Genomic DNA, 17638 nt, shown 5'->3' on the forward strand with positions numbered 1-17638 from the left:
TATTGAAGGCAAAAGCAAAGGCGACATGATCCAACAAACTAGTAGACTATTTGTGCAAACACTGCTGTTTTGTTTTTAACCACTTTTTAATAACACTGTAATGTGTAACGTCTCATGCCATTAAAGCAATATTTTAATTTGAGAGAGAGAGAAAGCGAGAGAGAGAGAGAGAGAGAGAGAGAGAGAGAGAGAGAGAGAGAGAGAGAGAGAGAGAGAGAGAGAGAGATGTCCAACTTTACACCATCCTATTAAAGGGCTCTGTCAGTGGGCTGTGCAACTTGCAGCACCAACTCAAAACAAGGCTTTCAACTGCTGGAACTGCATTAGGAGCTATCCGTGCTGAATTTGGGTCCTGAATCCTGCCAACATGATTGCCACCACACAGCAGAACATGACTACGGAGCTGGTAAACGAAGCTAAACAGCATGTTTCTTATTTAGCATGAGCAAAGACTGAACGCTTTCTGAAGATAAAATCATTTTGATGCTGTATCTTTTACACACGAACTACAGCCGCAGCAAAGGAGCGCGTGCACGTGCGAGATAAAAGCCGTGCACGCGAGACTATTCTCTGTTATAAACTATACCTTTAACTAATTTATCCGTCAAAGTACATTAAAACACGTGCTTTTCACACAGGTGTTGCTCACGTTGATTGAGCTCGGTTTTCATTCACACTTTCAGATGAGCTGTCCGTACTGTATCTCCTCGTCTGTTTCGCTTCGTTACACCGGTTACTACTGCAGTGCTTTCCCTGTGACTCACGGACTAATTGAAGAAGGGCTTTTCCGACACATTTCAGCATCAGGTTTTCGTTTTCAATAACTTCTTGTGGATTTTGAAAGCTTTGTTCGACATTCGTGTTGTTTTAGTTGGCCAGTTGAATCTTGACTTGAGCTGACGGGAATATGGAGCTGCTGGACGTTTGTATCTTGGTTTAAGATTGAATTACACCATGACAGAGCCTTAATCACCTCACACAAAAGTATCTTTATATGGGTCAAGGTTGTGGACATTTTAGTTATACTATTTCTACCCATTTCTATGAAAGTCCAAATAAAAATACTATAGTAGTTTGTGGTATAACGTTAATAGTGTTTTCGAACCATATTTGTATAAATTAAAGTAGCCTATAGGCTAACAGCTACAGTCGCTATGGTAACAACTAAGACAATATAAACAATATCCAATACTTTAGTAAGATTTCTTTAACTATTTACAATACACCACATAGTAAAAACTAAATAAAATATACAGCTTTTATTACAGTTTATCACACTCAAATATTGATGTTTGCTCAAGATACTTTTTTTTCAAATAAGCTGAAACAACTCAATTCTTGATTTGTTTTTGGGAAAACTTAATTGTTTTATGTTCAATCTTCTTAAATTTGTAAAAAGCAATAAGGTAATTTAATTCCTTTGTCAGAATACAAATTGTTTGTGTGCAACATAGCATTTTTTACAGTGCAGTTCACTAGTAATATTACAGTATGTAATATGTAATGTACAGTATATCCAGGGGTGCCCAAACCTTTATAAAAGGCGACATACCAAACTTGATTGAGGCTAGTTGGTCATAGGTAAATATGGGTGGGGTAATTTACCATGGGTAATTTACAAATAAAGAATCCAATTTAATGCTGGATAAGTTGACTGTTCATTCCGGTGTGGCGACCCCTGATGGACTAAACCAAAGGAAATGAATGAATAAATTAGGAGATTACCTGTGGTAAATTACCTCACCTTACCTTTGGCCCACTAGCCTCAATCGAAAGTTTGGTTTTTGGCCCTTCATAAGAAAAGGTTTGGGCATTAACAAAGAATTGAAAATGCTATAAATACAGTATAATGCACCTTACTACAGTATGCTTTTTTTTACATGTAGAATGTATTCAGGCATATGGTTAAGATGATCTTTCGAACTCAAACTGAGGAGCATCAGAATTGGGAAGAAGTGGATTTAGGTGACTTAAAAAAATATCCGTCTTTAGGGTTTACAGAAAAAGAAATCATATCCAGTGAGCAGCAGTTCTGTGAGTGAAAGATTCAGCTGATAGAAAAGCGTCAATAACAAACACAACCGTTACATTCAAGGTCTGCTTGGGAATTGCTAAAACCTTTAACACAGCAAACCTTGAAGATGATGAGCTACAGAAAAAGAACAGCTAACTGAGGTTACAATTCACACTGGCTCACCAAAATTGGAGATTGCAAGATTGGGAATATGTTTACCTGTCTGTTTAGTCTTGATTTCTGCTGTGGCATTTGGATGGTAAGGTCAAAATTTGCTGGAGACAGCATGAAAACATCAATCCATTCTGTGATCAACAATTCAGACTGAATCAGAAACATACCAGAGATGCCCAAAGTAGGGCCTGCGGGCCAAAGTTTGCCCATTGTAACCTTTGATTTGGCCCAACATCCCATCTGAGAGTAGAGCGACTTTGACAGAGAGGGTTGGGGCAAATGCCTTTCAGAGATCGTCATTTCTAATTAGACGTAACCTTTTTTTGTTTGTTTTATTGGTAAGCTACATAAAATAAATTAGAGATTGAATGTTTCAGTCAATGTAAATGAATCAGATTTTTAAAAATGTAAATACTGTCACTTGACAAATAGAGAAAGACATCAGCAAGCAAAGCAGGTCAAAAACTGGTTTAATTCTGTTATAAATAAGATAGTTTTTTTTCTGTAAGAAGTTTATTATATAATGCAAAACAAAACTGTATGATTGATTTAATATAAAGCAATGTTTTCTAGTAAGTTTTAAACAATTTTTAAATAAACTAGGGGGCAACACGGTGGCTCAGTGGTTAGCACTGTTGCCCTACAGCCGAAGATCGCTAGTTTGAGTCCCGGCTGCGTCAGTCGGCATTTGCCTGTTCTCCCCATGTTGGTGTGGGTTTCTTCCGGGTTCTCCGGTTTCTTGAATAAACAAAATTGTTCGTAGTGTATGTGTGAATGAGTGTGTATGGATGTTTCCCATGCAGTACTGGGTTGCAGGTGGAAGGGCATCCGCTGTGTAAAACATGTTCTGGAAAAGTTGGTGGTTATTTCGCTGTTGCAACATCTCATGAATAAAGGGACTAAGCCGAAGGAAAATGAATGTATAAATAAATTAGTAAATTACCCATGGTAAATTACCTCACCTTTATTTACCTTCGACCCACTTGCCCAATCAAGTAAGGTTTTGGGTACCGCTTAATTATATATATATATATATATATATATATATATATATATATATATATATATTGCTAATGGTCTAATCTGATTTAATTATTTATGCTAAGCTAAAATACTCCCACCACACCCGGAGATCAACTGAATGGATTAAAAAATTATAAAACCCAACAGTTTAACTCTCTGGGACTTTTAAAATGAGCATATTTCCAAACAAAGTGGAGTGTCCCTTTAAAGCAAACGGATTGACTTACTTTTTTTTAAAATAAAGTCAACTGACCACTTTAAAAGCAGTGGGTTTACTCACGTTTTTAAAGTAAAGTCAACGAACTATATCTTACTAGAGTGTAAAACAGGTTTAATTTTCTTTAGACTTTAGGCTGAAATATATGTCCTTGACAGGACTTACCCATAAAAATATTATTTTAACAACCCTCTATCTGCTCTTTACAGTAAATTGCCTATATCTCACAGTAGCACGTCTGGTCTGTGTTTTCACAGTAATTCATGAGCTCAGTGATAAAGATGATCACCAAGCGAATGGTGCTTATTTTGTAAAATGTTTATGTAAGAGCCCATTCTAGACGGTTTTTAGAGTGTAAGGAAGTGTGAAGGAGCAGTGTTTCTCCTCTATGGTCTGCACACGACACATGTGATGCATTTTTAACTGAAACATAATCAAATAACTCCCTCTCTTTGTAGTCTCCAGCTCATTTGCATATATTCCGCCTGCTGCCACGGCCATTAAGTGCGAGCTGCGTGCGAGACTGATGGCGATAAACGGCCAGAGAACTGCTGACATGTCAGAAGTGTCGCCGTGACAAAATGTTATTGTTTTTGCATTTGTATTTGAGAACAAAAAGGCTAGAACCATCAACTGTTAAGCGCAGAAAGCTGCAGATTGCTGTGGCTGGGATGCAAAACGCAGGATATCAAAGACAAAATGCAATTTCAATTAATCTAGTACTCAGCGTCTTCATTATAATTTATTAGACTATCATCATGACTGAATGGGACCGTGTACTGTTTCCAGCAGATAAGAAACACACAGAGTAATTAGTTTCTTTCGCATTGTGTTTCCCCCTTCGCATCTCAAAACTAATATTCGAAGCCATTCATGTAATTCGTTTTTAATATAACTATACTGAACTGATGGAATTCAACTTGCAGTTAGTATGTGCTGGCATTTTATTCAATTAAAATTCCAGTTTTGGTGTTTTTTTTTTGTTTGTTTTCCTCAGTGATAACAATCCTCCAATGAAGTTTCTGTTTAAAAGATGTTTAATAGACATCAAAGCATTGAGTATGTTTACATGGACACCAATAATCCAATTTTAAAAGGATTAAGACAATACTCTGATTAAGAGTCTATCACGTATACAGCGATTTTTGATCAATTTGATCGGATTACAGTCATAATCAAACTAAAGAGAAATCTAATTAATACATGCAGAATATGCCAATTTTAGTCTCATTATTGAAGTGCAGTAGAGAAATGTAAACACTGCAATCTAACTACTATCATGTTATGTTCTGGTGTTCAAGTAGGACATGTTCCTGGATTAACATCTATGTTGATCCTGAAACAACATTCCAATCAGCCAATCAGAATTAAGGGTTTAGGGTGCTGCGAATAGGGGCGGGATTAAACAAGATAATTAGACATTTATAAAAGCGAGCGATTGGTCCATATTTAAAATTTCTGTACAGAGAGGTCATTTTTTGATCTTCGATTGGTCTCACAAAATCATGTGATGTGATTTTGTAGGTCAGAGTTCACCAAGATTGAACTATCCAACGCAGCGAACTGTGAAACTTGTTGCACGAGCTTGGGTTTCTGGTCTGACGCATTTGCGTGCATATCAATGGAAGTCTATGGGGAAAAAAGTCCAGTGTGACCGCGGCTTAATTTTGGGAATAATTTACATTTATGGTTGGGTTTAGGGGTAGGGAATATTTATAGATTACATTTTCGAATAAAAATGATGTTTCAGGATCAACATAGATGGTAATCTAAGATCGCATCGTACTTGGCAAAATCATGACGTGCTTTATTTACGGTTGTAAATTGCATTATGGGACGTTTATCTCTGCTCTGTCCAATTTGATGTTGAAAATTCAACTCTGCAGTTTTAGCAAAGTGACTTTTGTTGATGTTTTAGTAGTTTGAGACAAGAATATTTTTTTAAAGAAATAGGATATAGAGAACTAAGTCTGTTAAATAACAGATGTACTGGCGGCTTATTACAAGGTTTTTGTACCATAACCAACCCAGACAATATGTCATTCATTTATTCATTTTCTTTTCGGCTTAGTCCCTTTATTAATGAGGGGTCGTCACAGCAGAATGAACCGCCAACTTATCCAGCACATGTTTTACGCTGCAGATGCCCATCCATCTGCAACCCATCACCGGTAAACACCCATACACTCTTATTCACACACACACTACGGACAATTTAGCTTACCCAATTCACCTAGCGCATGTTATTGGACTGTGGGGGAAACCAGCGCACAGACAATATATCTCTTCAATCTATGAAAAATGTCAACAAAGGTAAATTTTTTAAACTTTTCATCATCAAAAGCTTTTTGAGGAAAGGTCAAAGGTCCATAATGCAATTAAAAAGCTTAAATAAGTGAACCGTAAATCACAAAATACCGAAAAGTGTCAATTTACAGATTTTTTTTTTCGAAAATCATCTAAAACAACAATTTAAAATTAGGCTATTCATCAGATTGGACAGACTTTACATGTGTGTAGTCATTGATTCTTGTCTAATCAATGTTTTTGGGCTATTGATAGATTTTCACTGACAGTCCAAATTTATCTTTGTTTTAGCCAAGATGTCTGTATTTCGATGTCTTTTAAACACAAAAAAATGCTTGCTGGAAATGCACTTGTGCCAGCCACAAATAAGTTATTTAATAACTAAAAGCAATGATTTTTGCCACAAAGACAATAATAATCATTTTTATGTTATATTTATGTTTTACGATTATGTTGTTTATACTTATTTTTATAAGTTAGTCAGGTTTCAATTACATTTTAAGTTATACAAGAATTATCTATATATTTTTTTTAATCAATTTGATTGTTAAATTGGTAAGTTAAGATGACTAGTGTAATGAGTCGGGCTGTCAACAGAGGTGAGGATCCAAGGCAGCTTTATTTAAAGAGAAGTTCGATCAGGGACAGATGGGAGCACGCAGGTAATCCAAAGACTAGTTAAAGGCGGCGTCTGAAACCGCCTACTACTCAGTAGGTACTGCATTTGAATTTAAACGTGCTACTCGGCCGTTAGAAAAGTACGTTCTGTACAGTACGAATGTGAAAAGTATAAATGGAATTCGCACGTACTACATCCGCCATTTTGTCATGGTTACGTGATCTACCTGCGTCAGTTGCATTGCTTCACATCCATTCATGAATTCTCTCGCAGGGTATTATGGGATAGCGCACCGTGCATGGGATGCGCACTCCAGAATCTCGCCAGAAGTAGTAAGTCATCCGGGTGCTTCTGGCATACTGATTTTCGAATTCTATGAATTCAAACATACTACTTGGCTCGCATTTTAGCATACTGTATAGTACGGAAGTATGCGGTTTCGGACGCAACCAAAGTTACTGCCGAATGGTCAGGGAGGCAACAAAACAATATGAATAATAAACAAAACAAGGGTCAAAAAAACTGTTCGAAAATCCATGAACACTATAATGCTCACTACAGGGAAACAAGACTCATCCACTCATGTGCATGTGTGTGTGATTAGGAGTCCTAGTACTAAGTGATGACGAGCTTCAGCTGTGTGTATTTAATCAAGGAATGATCTGGAACTGGTGTGTGTGCTGAGCATAATGGGTTTTGTAGTTCAGTTCAGTGGCAAATGTGTAGTTCGGGTAAATGATAGAGAGAGTTCTCCAACGATTTGCAACGAAGTGCTAGATCGCTGGTGATCATTACATCTTGGAAAGTTAATTTGATTAAACTAAAATAAATAAATAAATAAGGCAGCAACAATTTTTATAGTGAAGTACTCAGCTAATCATTTTTTCATTTTTCTCTAATTTATTTTTCAGTTGATTATGTGTAAATGTTTCTAATGAAGCAAAAGTGACCTTGAGCGTACTTTACAGTGACGATTCATCATAATAATGTTGAGGAATAGGAAATTATCTCTTGACATGATTGGAAGATTTAAATCAACTCTTTCCTCGTGTCAGGTCAACTTATGATTGCTGACCTTAGCAAGAAAAGCTGTTGAGATCTGCCTCATCTAGTGCATTAGCATAAGCATTCTGGCTGAAATACATTTAGGTGGAATTTTGATTGAAATTTGTATCATATGATGTGTCAGGGACAAAATTATTGATAATGTGGGCAAGCAATTTTGTGTCTTGGTGATAAAATAACAGAGACAGCAACACCTATAGAATACACTCAGAAAATTAAATTTTTTTTAGCGTAGTCCATTATTTATCAGGGGTCACCACAGCGAAATGAACCACCAACTATTCCAGCATATGTTTCCCAAAGCGAATGCTCTTGCAGCTGCAACCCAGTACTGGCGAAACACCCATACACACTCATTCACACATGCACTCGTACACTACGGTCATTTTTGTTTACCCAATTCACTAAAAGCTCAAGTCTTTAGACTTATAATTACTGTTATATAAAATATATTGTATATGAAATATCCTGGTGGCAACTTCCTTTTAGGAGTTCAAAAAAGAGTGTATATACAGAGCGAAGACCTGGAGTAAAAAATCCATTGATCCACCTGCATGTGTTATCCATCAAAACCCCCTATAATCCATTTTGAGACACATATAAGGAAGTGATATTTCGAAGCTTATCTTTTTTCCCCCACCTGGATTATTGACGGGGGTGTTTCTCCTTATGGAGTGTCCACTTTGTCACAGCTTGAAATGTTGGTGTGAATGAGACTGTGCAGGACGCTCATTAATTATAAAACCGTACTCGGAGTCATCGATTTAAACCGCAGAACAACCTTCTCAAGCTTTCCTTATAGCCTTTACTCTATTCAGGAGAAGCTGTTTCATTGCAGGCATTCACTTTTTAGGATCAAACAGTCAGTGCTGGTTGGAGATTTGTTTGCAAATGTTTTTTTTTTTTTGCATTTTCAACTGCAGCTATAATTTAGCTTTCTCTCTTTATGATCCCAGCAAGCATTAGCATTTTTTGTTTTCAAAAGATGTCTAATAGATGTCTAGATGTCTAAACATAATCGTCTTGGCTAAAACAAGGCTAAATTTGGGCTGTCAGTGAAAATCTAATTGAAGTCTAGGAATAGGCCAAAACTAGACTACTCATCAAATAAACAGAAATGAATGGCTTAACATATAAAGTGTGTCTAATCTGTCTATTTGACGACTAGTCTAGTTTTGGACTATTCTTAGACGTCTATTAATTTTTTACTGACAGCTCAAGTTTAGCCTTGTTTTGGTCAAGCTGTCTATGTTTAGATGTCTAGTAGATGTCTAAACACAAAATTGTTTGTTGGGATCATACTAGAGGCACAGTGCCTCACAGCTGGAAGGTCGTTGGTTTTAGTCCTAGCTGGGCCAGTTGCCATGTCTGTGTGGAGTTTGCATGTTCTTCCTGTGTTCACAGGGGTTTTCTCTGGGTGCTTCAGTTTCCCCCACAGTCCAAAGACATGTTGTATATGTGAATTGGGTAAACAAAATTTACCATAGCATATGAGTGTGTGTAAATGCAAGAGTGTATGGGTGTTTCACAGTACTGGGTTGGGGCTGGAGATCCGCTATGTTTTATCGCCTGTGTAAAACATATGCTGGAATACTTGATGGTTTATTCCACTATGGCGACCCCTGATAAATAAGGGACTAAGCTGAAGGAAAATGAAATGATTATGCTTTGTGAATTTTCAGTTGGGCACTGACAGTTCACACAAAAAAATTTACATTTCCTCGGACTCAAGCGACTGTAAACTTTGATTAATTTCTTTTTTCTGTGGAACATTAAACAAAACATTCTAACGAATGTTGAAAAAAAAAAACAGCCATATAGTATGAAGTCAATGACATCTTTTTTCAAGCATTTTTAGTATATTTGTGTTCAACAGAAGAAGAAACTCAAACGTGTTTGATGTGTAAATAACAAAAAAAATAAAAATAAAAAAAATAAATAAAAATTTAAGTATCTATACTAATTGGTACTAATTTTATGTTATGAACTGATTACTTCATTTATACGCTAAATAGCAAAACAAAATATTGGGTAATTGGCTTTAAAAAGTGGCAGGTCAGTGATTGTATGAAGCTCAGTATGAAGGGTGTTCCAGAATTTAGGATCTGCCACTGCAAAAGAGCGATCACTGCTTGTATCTTGACCGAGGGACTTCAAGCAGTAGGTGGTCAGCAAATCTCAAAGCTCTGGTGGGTTTGTGAATGTGCAAAATTTCACATGAATAAGTAGGAGCAAGGCCATTGACGGCATTAAAAGCAAACATCAAAAGTTGAAAATCAATTTTAAACTTAACAGGGAGGTGGTGGAGGGAGTAGAGAATTGGTGTAATGTGCTTACTTTTCCGGCTGTTAGCCAATATGCGAGCAGTAGCATTTTGCACAAGCTGCAAATGTTGAAGATATGATAATGTTGAAGGTGCTGTTGCGTACAAGCTGTTACATTTTAAAGTCAAGAAGATCAGTTGATTCATCAGCGGATCACTCGTATGTCAGCTCATAAATAGACCAGCTGATCTTCATGACTTTAAACGCTCCAATGTCTCTGTATCTGTGGTTACACTCAGTAAACAGCTGTGAGTTCGGTGAACTGATGACCTTCACGGCCAATCACAGTCATTTCTGTTGAGCATGTGAACACACTGGCAAATCAGTGGTGTTGAAGAACGCGCTCAACATCGCTCAAATGTTAGCAGGAAATGGATGTTTTTAAACTTTTTTGTTCCAATTGGTATCAAATTCCAGTATCGTGACAACACTAGTGTAATTTTACACAGCTGTTATCTTTTTTTGTGGAATGGCGCTTCACAGGAATCAAACCCAAGCACTCAACATCAAAAAAGAGATCGATAGATAGATGATGCAAACATTTTAGATTACAAATCACCGACACTGTAAATTTGTTTTGTGGTATTTATTTATTGTTGTGCAAAGAACTACATGAAAATAATCTTTTATTTGTCAGTAATATGCCTCACAGCAAGGGTCAGTTGGCATTTCTGCGTGGAGTTGGATGTTCTCCCCCTGTTCATGTGGGTTTCACTCGAGTGCTCTGGTTTCCCCCCACAGTTCAAAGACATGCTCAATAGGTGAATTGGGCAAAACTAAGTTGGGCGTAGTGTAGGGCTGGGCTATATGCCAAAAAAATATCTAGGTTTTTTATAAACTTTGACCGATTCATGATTTTGATTTAGATTTTTTTTTATTGTGTAACTAGTCAACTTAAAACTTTACAACAACATGACTGAAGTAACATTCTCTTTATAAGTAACTTGAAAACCATCTGTTTAAGGAACATTGTATTTTTAATGGCCATGCCATACATAAATTGGTCAACAAGGTGTAAATAAATGTAAAACAAATTCACTAGTTAAATGTTGCTGCAGAAGATTTTATTAAAAATTATATATGTAAATGTTGCAGTTGCAGGAATACAGATGTATTTTTTGCAAGTTTTGCTGAGCCTAGGAAAGACTGGCTTCCAGCTCGGCTTTGACTTTGTCTTCTTCTGATTGAATGACAGGTTGTAATGCTGCTGCCTTTTTCTTAAAAAGATACAGTGGAAGTAAAGGACTGAACATGGAAACTGTAAAGCCTAATTTAACCCAATGCGTGAAGTTGTGGACATATAGCAGGGGCAAATAAAAGCACCAGATGTGTGTCTAATATAAAATAATATATTTAATCTATTTTTCTTTTTCCCCCCTTTTAAATACCGATCATTTGATGCGCTTTGCACCACTCTGTATTATGCTGCCTGATCTGTCTGGTTTTCATCTAGGTCCGCTAATTGACATCATGGGGGCGGGTACTTTCATTTTCATTGCTACCGCTGCTGCTCACCTGGGGTCCGTTCTTCGTACGTGGATTACTCAGTTAGCTGGATTTGGATGTTGACGATTTGACACGTTCCAGGATCGTTTCGTTCTTCAAAGCTGATCGAGAGTTGTTGTCATAGCAACAGTTCTGCTAGGTCAAACCTGATCGGGAGCAGGTTCAATTCATATAAACAGGATTAGATCGGCTCAGTTCAAGCAAAGATAATACAGAAAGTATGTACCGAATTCTGATATTTTCTTACAGTTGTAGTTATATACACTTGGGAAAATGGTACATATTTTTTAACTATATATATATATATATATATATATATATATATATATATATATATATATATATATATATATATATATATATATATATATATAAAGTTATAGTCATTAATAAAAAAAATAAAGTTATACATATTAATAAAACGTATGCAATCTGCACCCTTGAAATGAAAGTACAAAGACTGCCACCTGGTGGTGCAAAGAGAAAACTTATTGATATGAACTTTTTAGATCGCTTTAGTACAAATTGTGTATAATAGAAATGCACAATATGTGACTTTTTTTAAAGCAATAATACATTTATGCAGTCATAAACATGTTTTGATAGTTAATACGCCAGTGATTTGATGCTTCACAAAAGTTGCAGACGCCTTTACCAATATGAAAATGCTTTTGTAAACAACCAGTTATTCTTTACACCGATTAAAAAACGGCAACTATAATAAAGAAAATCGTCTCTAAATGTAGAACTAAATACACTGATTTGCATTGAAATACATGATGAATACTCTTGACACATGAAAGTGTAAAGCCTGCAGCTCACAACAAATGTGGAAGGTTATTGCGTGTCATATTTAACAAGCCATTTACCAAGCCGTCTAATTTGATGTAATTTTGCTCACATGGATAATTGAATATTAATCAGATGATGTCATTACGCTGCTGTGACGTCAGCCAATCGTTGCATTGCTGATCATGATTTCGAGGATCGATAGATCTGTCCTTCACAACACACGCAACGATCTCAGATCAGTTTATCCAGACATTCTAATCTGATTCGCTAACTTGTTTGAAGAACCAAATTAGCGAGAGATCAGTTATCAAGATTAAAAGATCAGGGATCTGCCAAATCATCTTAGATCATTTAAGCGAGGTACGAAGAACGGACCCCTGTGCTTGTTTTTAAACCAAAATATCAGCGCGGTTCGAAATAAGACCGGCACGGTTTTTCACATGGCAGATTTTTACGTCCTTCATACATGTTGAGATCGAGTTTATCGACTTGATGAGGGAATGTCTTGACAATTTACACAGACGTGACTAATGCAACAAGTAAAATCCTACATGACTTCGTGCTTTAACAGACAGTCAAGCAGGTCGCACACCAGAAGTGCATATAACAGTTTAAAGTATCACACACCAGATGCGCACATTTAACATGAAACTAGTCAGATGGTGCTCTGTGGCGCGGCTGAAATATGAACTGCGTCCTGAATCGTTGCTGGGCGGCACCGGTGTGTGTATAGAAACCTGTTAAGAATTCTAAAATGCATTGCGCTGCGTGGTGCTGCGCGGCATGTTGCCGAGCGGCGCTTCTGATGTGCGACCTGCTTCATACAGAGAGTGAACCAAAGCGCATTGGTCCCATTATAATGTATCAAATTTTTTTTTAAAATCGTGATTACTCAATTTAATATAAAATTAAATTGTCGTCAAAACGTAAATTCGAATTAATCGAAAAAATCGGCAAGCCCTACCGTAGTGTATGAGTGTGTGTGTGTGTGTGTGTGTGTAAACGTGAGAGTGTATGGGTGTTTCTCAGTACTGGGTTGCAGCTGGAAGGACATCCGCTGCGTAAAACATATGTTGGAATAGTTGGCGGTTCATTCCGCAGTGGCAACCCCTGATAAATAAAGGATTAAGCTGAAAGAAAATGAATAAATGTCCCTGCGAATATCATTAGTGTGAAAAGGAACAAAAGTTTTTTTTGCCATTATACAGTCTCAAAGCATTCACTTGATTTTGAAACTGCAGTCAAACATATGTTCAAGTACGTTTTTGTGGGGTCAGAAATGTATGCTGAAGCACATATTTCCAATAAGCCTGTGTTGCGTTATTTATTATTCCAAATGCAGATTTGCTTCCTGATGGCAATATTTCATATCCTATACCTCAGCGAAGCCAATACATGTCATTAGCTTCAGAGGAAAAGCGTGATTTTGCGCTGACTTTGTGCAATTGGCTTTAGGCCGATCCTGGAAGCGAAGCTTGACAGTTTCCCTCTAGACTGATCATGATTGAGCGGCCTTTCTGTTTGCTCCAAAGATCCTTAATAAAGCATTCTGGTGTCTAATATCTTTGCGAGTAAGGCTTAGTGTCTTCTTATTGTCATAAATCCAACCAGATGCCAATTAAATATGAGTCATATTTCTTAGACAGTCTTGCCTGACAGCTGTAAATGATTCATCCCTTAAGCGTGTGTGTGTGTGTATGTGTGTGTGTGTGTGTGTGTGTGTTATGCTGATGGCAGCACTTTGTATTCATCAAAGTTTTCGCTTTTTCACTTTATGCTCACTTGTACTCTCTTAATATCCATAAGACAGTGTGGAGCTGTTAGAGATTTTTATTGTAAATGTTATAATGTTATTAATTAAACTAAAATTCTGAAGTGATTTGTTAATTTAGTTTCATTTTAATTTTATAATTGTGGTCAATATTTCAAAGAGGGAGCTATAGTTTAAATAGTTTTTATTTAATTTCTGAAAACAGAAGTGATTTGTACATTTGATAAAAAGTCTTATTAATATCATAAGACAGCCTGTAGCTATTAGATATTGTTCAGAAGTTTTTTTTAGTTTTTAAAAATGTTGACTATATTTTATCATCTAAAATGCAGAGTTGATTTGCAAATTATTTATTTGAATAATTATTATAAAATAACTATGTCCCTGAGAATGCTTAGCTCTTAATTGTCCAATAGTTTAATTTTATTTTTAACATTTTTACTCATGGATTATTTAAATCTGGTTATTTAACAACATGCAGAGTTCATTCATTTTCTTTTCGGCTTAGTCCCTTCATTAATCTGGAGTTGCCACAACGGAATGAACTGCCAACATATCCAGCATATGTTTTACGCAGTGGATGCCCTTCCAGCTGCAACCCATCACTGGGAAACATCCATACGCACACATACACTAAAGACAATTTAGCCTATTCAATTCACCTTTAGCACATGTCTTTAGACTGTGTGGGAAACTGGAGCACCTGGAGGAAACCCACACGAACACGGTGAGATCATGCAAATTAATATTTTGATGGTATTATAATGATAATGTCCATAAGACAATATGGTTAGATATTATTACTATTTTAATAATTATTTTTATCTTTTACATATTGACTATTTAAATTATTTGACAAATGTTATATTTATATAATAATGATAATAATAATAATAATAGATCCACTTATTTGGTGAACAAAGCAAGTCTCTCATATAATATATCTATTTAAAGACAAAACATGACTTTACAAGTGAAGACTTAGAGAAACTTGTTCATGTTTTTATCAGCAGCAGGGTGGATTACTGTAATGGACTCCTCACGGGCCTTCCCAAAATGACAGTCAGAAAGTTACAGCTCATCTAGAACGCTGCGGCCAGGATTCTGACCACAACCCGAAAATCAGAGCACATCACACCTGTCCTCGAGTCTTTACACGCTCCAGGGAACATTCAGAATAGATTTTAAAGTATTACTACTTGTCTTTAAGTCACTAAATGGCCTTGGACCTCAACATTACAGATATGCTCACTGAATACAAACCTAACAGATCAATCTGATCTTTTGAATCATATAAACTAGAATTTCCAAGAGTTTAGTTAAAGCAGGGTGAATCAGCCTTCAGCTATTACAGCCCCTACTGCTGGAATCAGCTTAAATAAATGATCAGATGTGCTCCAACAATAGGCACATTCAAATCAAGACTGAAAACACGTGTTTAGCTGTGCCTTTCGACAGATCGCACTATTGTGTCTTTCTTTTCTTTTTCACTCTTTATAACTTGTTTTAACACATTTTAATCTGTTTCTATCTGTTTTAATTATTTTTATTATTTGTTTTTTATTTTCTTATATTTGTCTTTTTTTATTCTTGTTTATGTAAAGCACTTTGAATTGCCGCTGTGAATGAAATGTGATATATAAATAAACTTGCCTTGCCTTACAATCTGTAAATATTTTTAAATATTCCAAACAGTTTTCAGTATGTGTACTTATAAATTTGGACTTAATCCAAATTCAATTTTTATTAGTTACATAATTAAATTTGGGTGTTATTATTCAGAAACCACTTAAAGATAAACACAGCATTAAAGAATCTATAAATGTGTAAGTATCAGTGTTTCTCTAACAATGAAAAACTTTACTTCTTTTGTCAATGGTTCTACAAAACCACGTCTTCATTATTTTTTAATGTTACGACTATAGGCTTGAGCTGAGAAAAAGGGTCGAGAGGGAAACTCGCCAACTTTATAAAGTCAAAGGACAGCTGAGGGAATGAGAAAAGCACTCTGAAGTCCATCAACAAATGTGACTATATTAGAAAACATCTGAAGCCCATTTGTATTTGTATTCAACGGGTTGCTGCTTAAATTGCAGCGATTAGTCAGACAATTTGCGTGCAGTGACATCTTTCAAAATGAAGTGTGGGAATTAGCTTCCTCTCATTACCACAGTAAAGGCGAAACGTAGAGGCCTGTCACAAACTACAGCTCTCGCTCGTGTCGTCTGATGACTTCTCTAAATCATTCAATTGTCTGCTGAAAAGCGAGCCACACTTTGCATTAAAGTGCTGAAATGTAATTATATAAGCAAGTATGTTGTGTGAAATGAATTACAGTTATTTAAAGGTGAACTCTGAGATTTTTTCATCATATTAAAAGGGATAGTTCACTCAAAAATCTAAATTCTGCCAAGATTTATTCACTCTTCACTTGTTTTAAACCTGTTTAAGTTCCTTTTTTCTGTTGAACATAAATATACTAAATAATGTTTAAGAAAAAAAACAGTCATTTACTTCCATATTTCTTGTCTAAATGGTCCGTAGTGTGTATGTGTGTGAATGAGTGTGTATGGGTGTTTCTTAGGGATGGGTTGCAGCTGAAAGGGCATCCGCTGCGTAAAACATATGCTAAGGGACTAAGCTGAAAAGAAAATGAATGAATGAATGAATGAATGAATGAATATTGTTTTTTTCTACTAATGGCTGCTTTTTCCAACATCCTTCAAAATATATATATTTTTAGTTTAACAGAGGAAAGAAGTACTTGACCAAATGATGCATTCATTCATTTTCTTTTCGTTTAAGTTCCTTTATTATTCTGAGGTCGCCACAGCGGAATGAACCGGCAACTTTTCCATCATTATGTTTTACGCAGCAGATGCCCTTCCAGCTGCAACCCAACACTAGAAAACACCCAATTTTGGCTTAATATGCAGAGGTTATGATTATATATAATGTTAAGTAATTTATATAGTTTTCAATCTTAAATAAATTGATAAAACTTGTAATAGGTCTTTACGTTATTATAATATAATAAATTAAACATTATAATTTGTATACTAAGTCGATAGTTACATTAAAGTAAATCAGAAAACATTTGACTGTACATTTATAGGTTTAAATATTTTAGATCTTCTTATGCCATGTTTGAGCACATTAATATTACATTATTTGAAAAGAAATCAAATTATGGAAATATGATAAAAAAAATCTCTTTATATGTGTATATAAAACAATAAAATATAAAAAAGGTCTTATTTGACTTTTTACTTATTTGTTAAAGTGACAATTTAGTATTTCATTTAAATATTTATATATCACCAGCAATCCAGCATGTGCAGATTGCTAAAGAACTACAAATCTTTCACTTTAATAGACTACAAATGCCATCATGCACTTCACTCACACACCTGGCCCAGATCCTTTTTGATTTCAAACACACACAGCTGAAGCAGTTTAGAATTAATCAGATATAATATAAACACAGCATATGCACACATTATTGCTGAGTCTTGTTTTTGTTTCAGCGCATCACGTAAGCGTTTTCCTTGCCTTGTTTAGCCGTCTTTTGACCCTTGCCTTGTTTTACCATTTCTATTGATTCTTTGCCACCTGTTTTTGACTATGATCTTGAATAAGGCATGGGCCGGTATAAGATTTTGACGGCATAATAACCTTGGATGAAAATATATAGCTGTTTCACAGTTTTACGGTATTGTGATTACTCCTCTAAAATATGTATATTTTTTTAAATGTTTGGGTAAACAACTAAAACTTTTTTCCCCTTAGAACGCAATATACATTTTATTTTGAGTAACATTTAAAA

At 35.7% G+C, this 17638-nt stretch overlaps 1 protein-coding gene across 10 annotated transcripts in view; it reads left to right on the forward strand.

Moving 5' to 3' along the window:
* Nucleotides 1–263: 263 nt before the first annotated feature.
* LOC101886435 (inactive dipeptidyl peptidase 10) overlaps nt 264–17638 on the forward strand; it is a 126826-nt gene continuing 109451 nt past the window's right edge. For 7 of the 10 annotated variants that reach the window (XM_087307535.1, XM_087307532.1, XM_087307541.1 and 4 more), the window contains exon 1: nt 264–406. Coding sequence is in view for 2 of the 10 variants with exons in the window: in XM_087307532.1 (XP_087163658.1) it covers nt 368–406 (39 nt within the window). In the remaining 8 variants the exon portion in view is untranslated. Of the gene's footprint in view, nt 407–533; nt 808–17638 lie in introns of those variants that run through there. The other 3 variants (XM_087307537.1, XM_087307540.1, XM_087307534.1) reach the window with 3 other exon arrangements.

The sequence above is a fragment of the Danio rerio genome, chromosome 23 (genome assembly GCF_052040795.2).
Source record: "Danio rerio strain M-AB ecotype USA chromosome 23, GRCz13ab, whole genome shotgun sequence".
NCBI classification, from domain to species: Eukaryota; Metazoa; Chordata; class Actinopteri; order Cypriniformes; family Danionidae; genus Danio; species Danio rerio.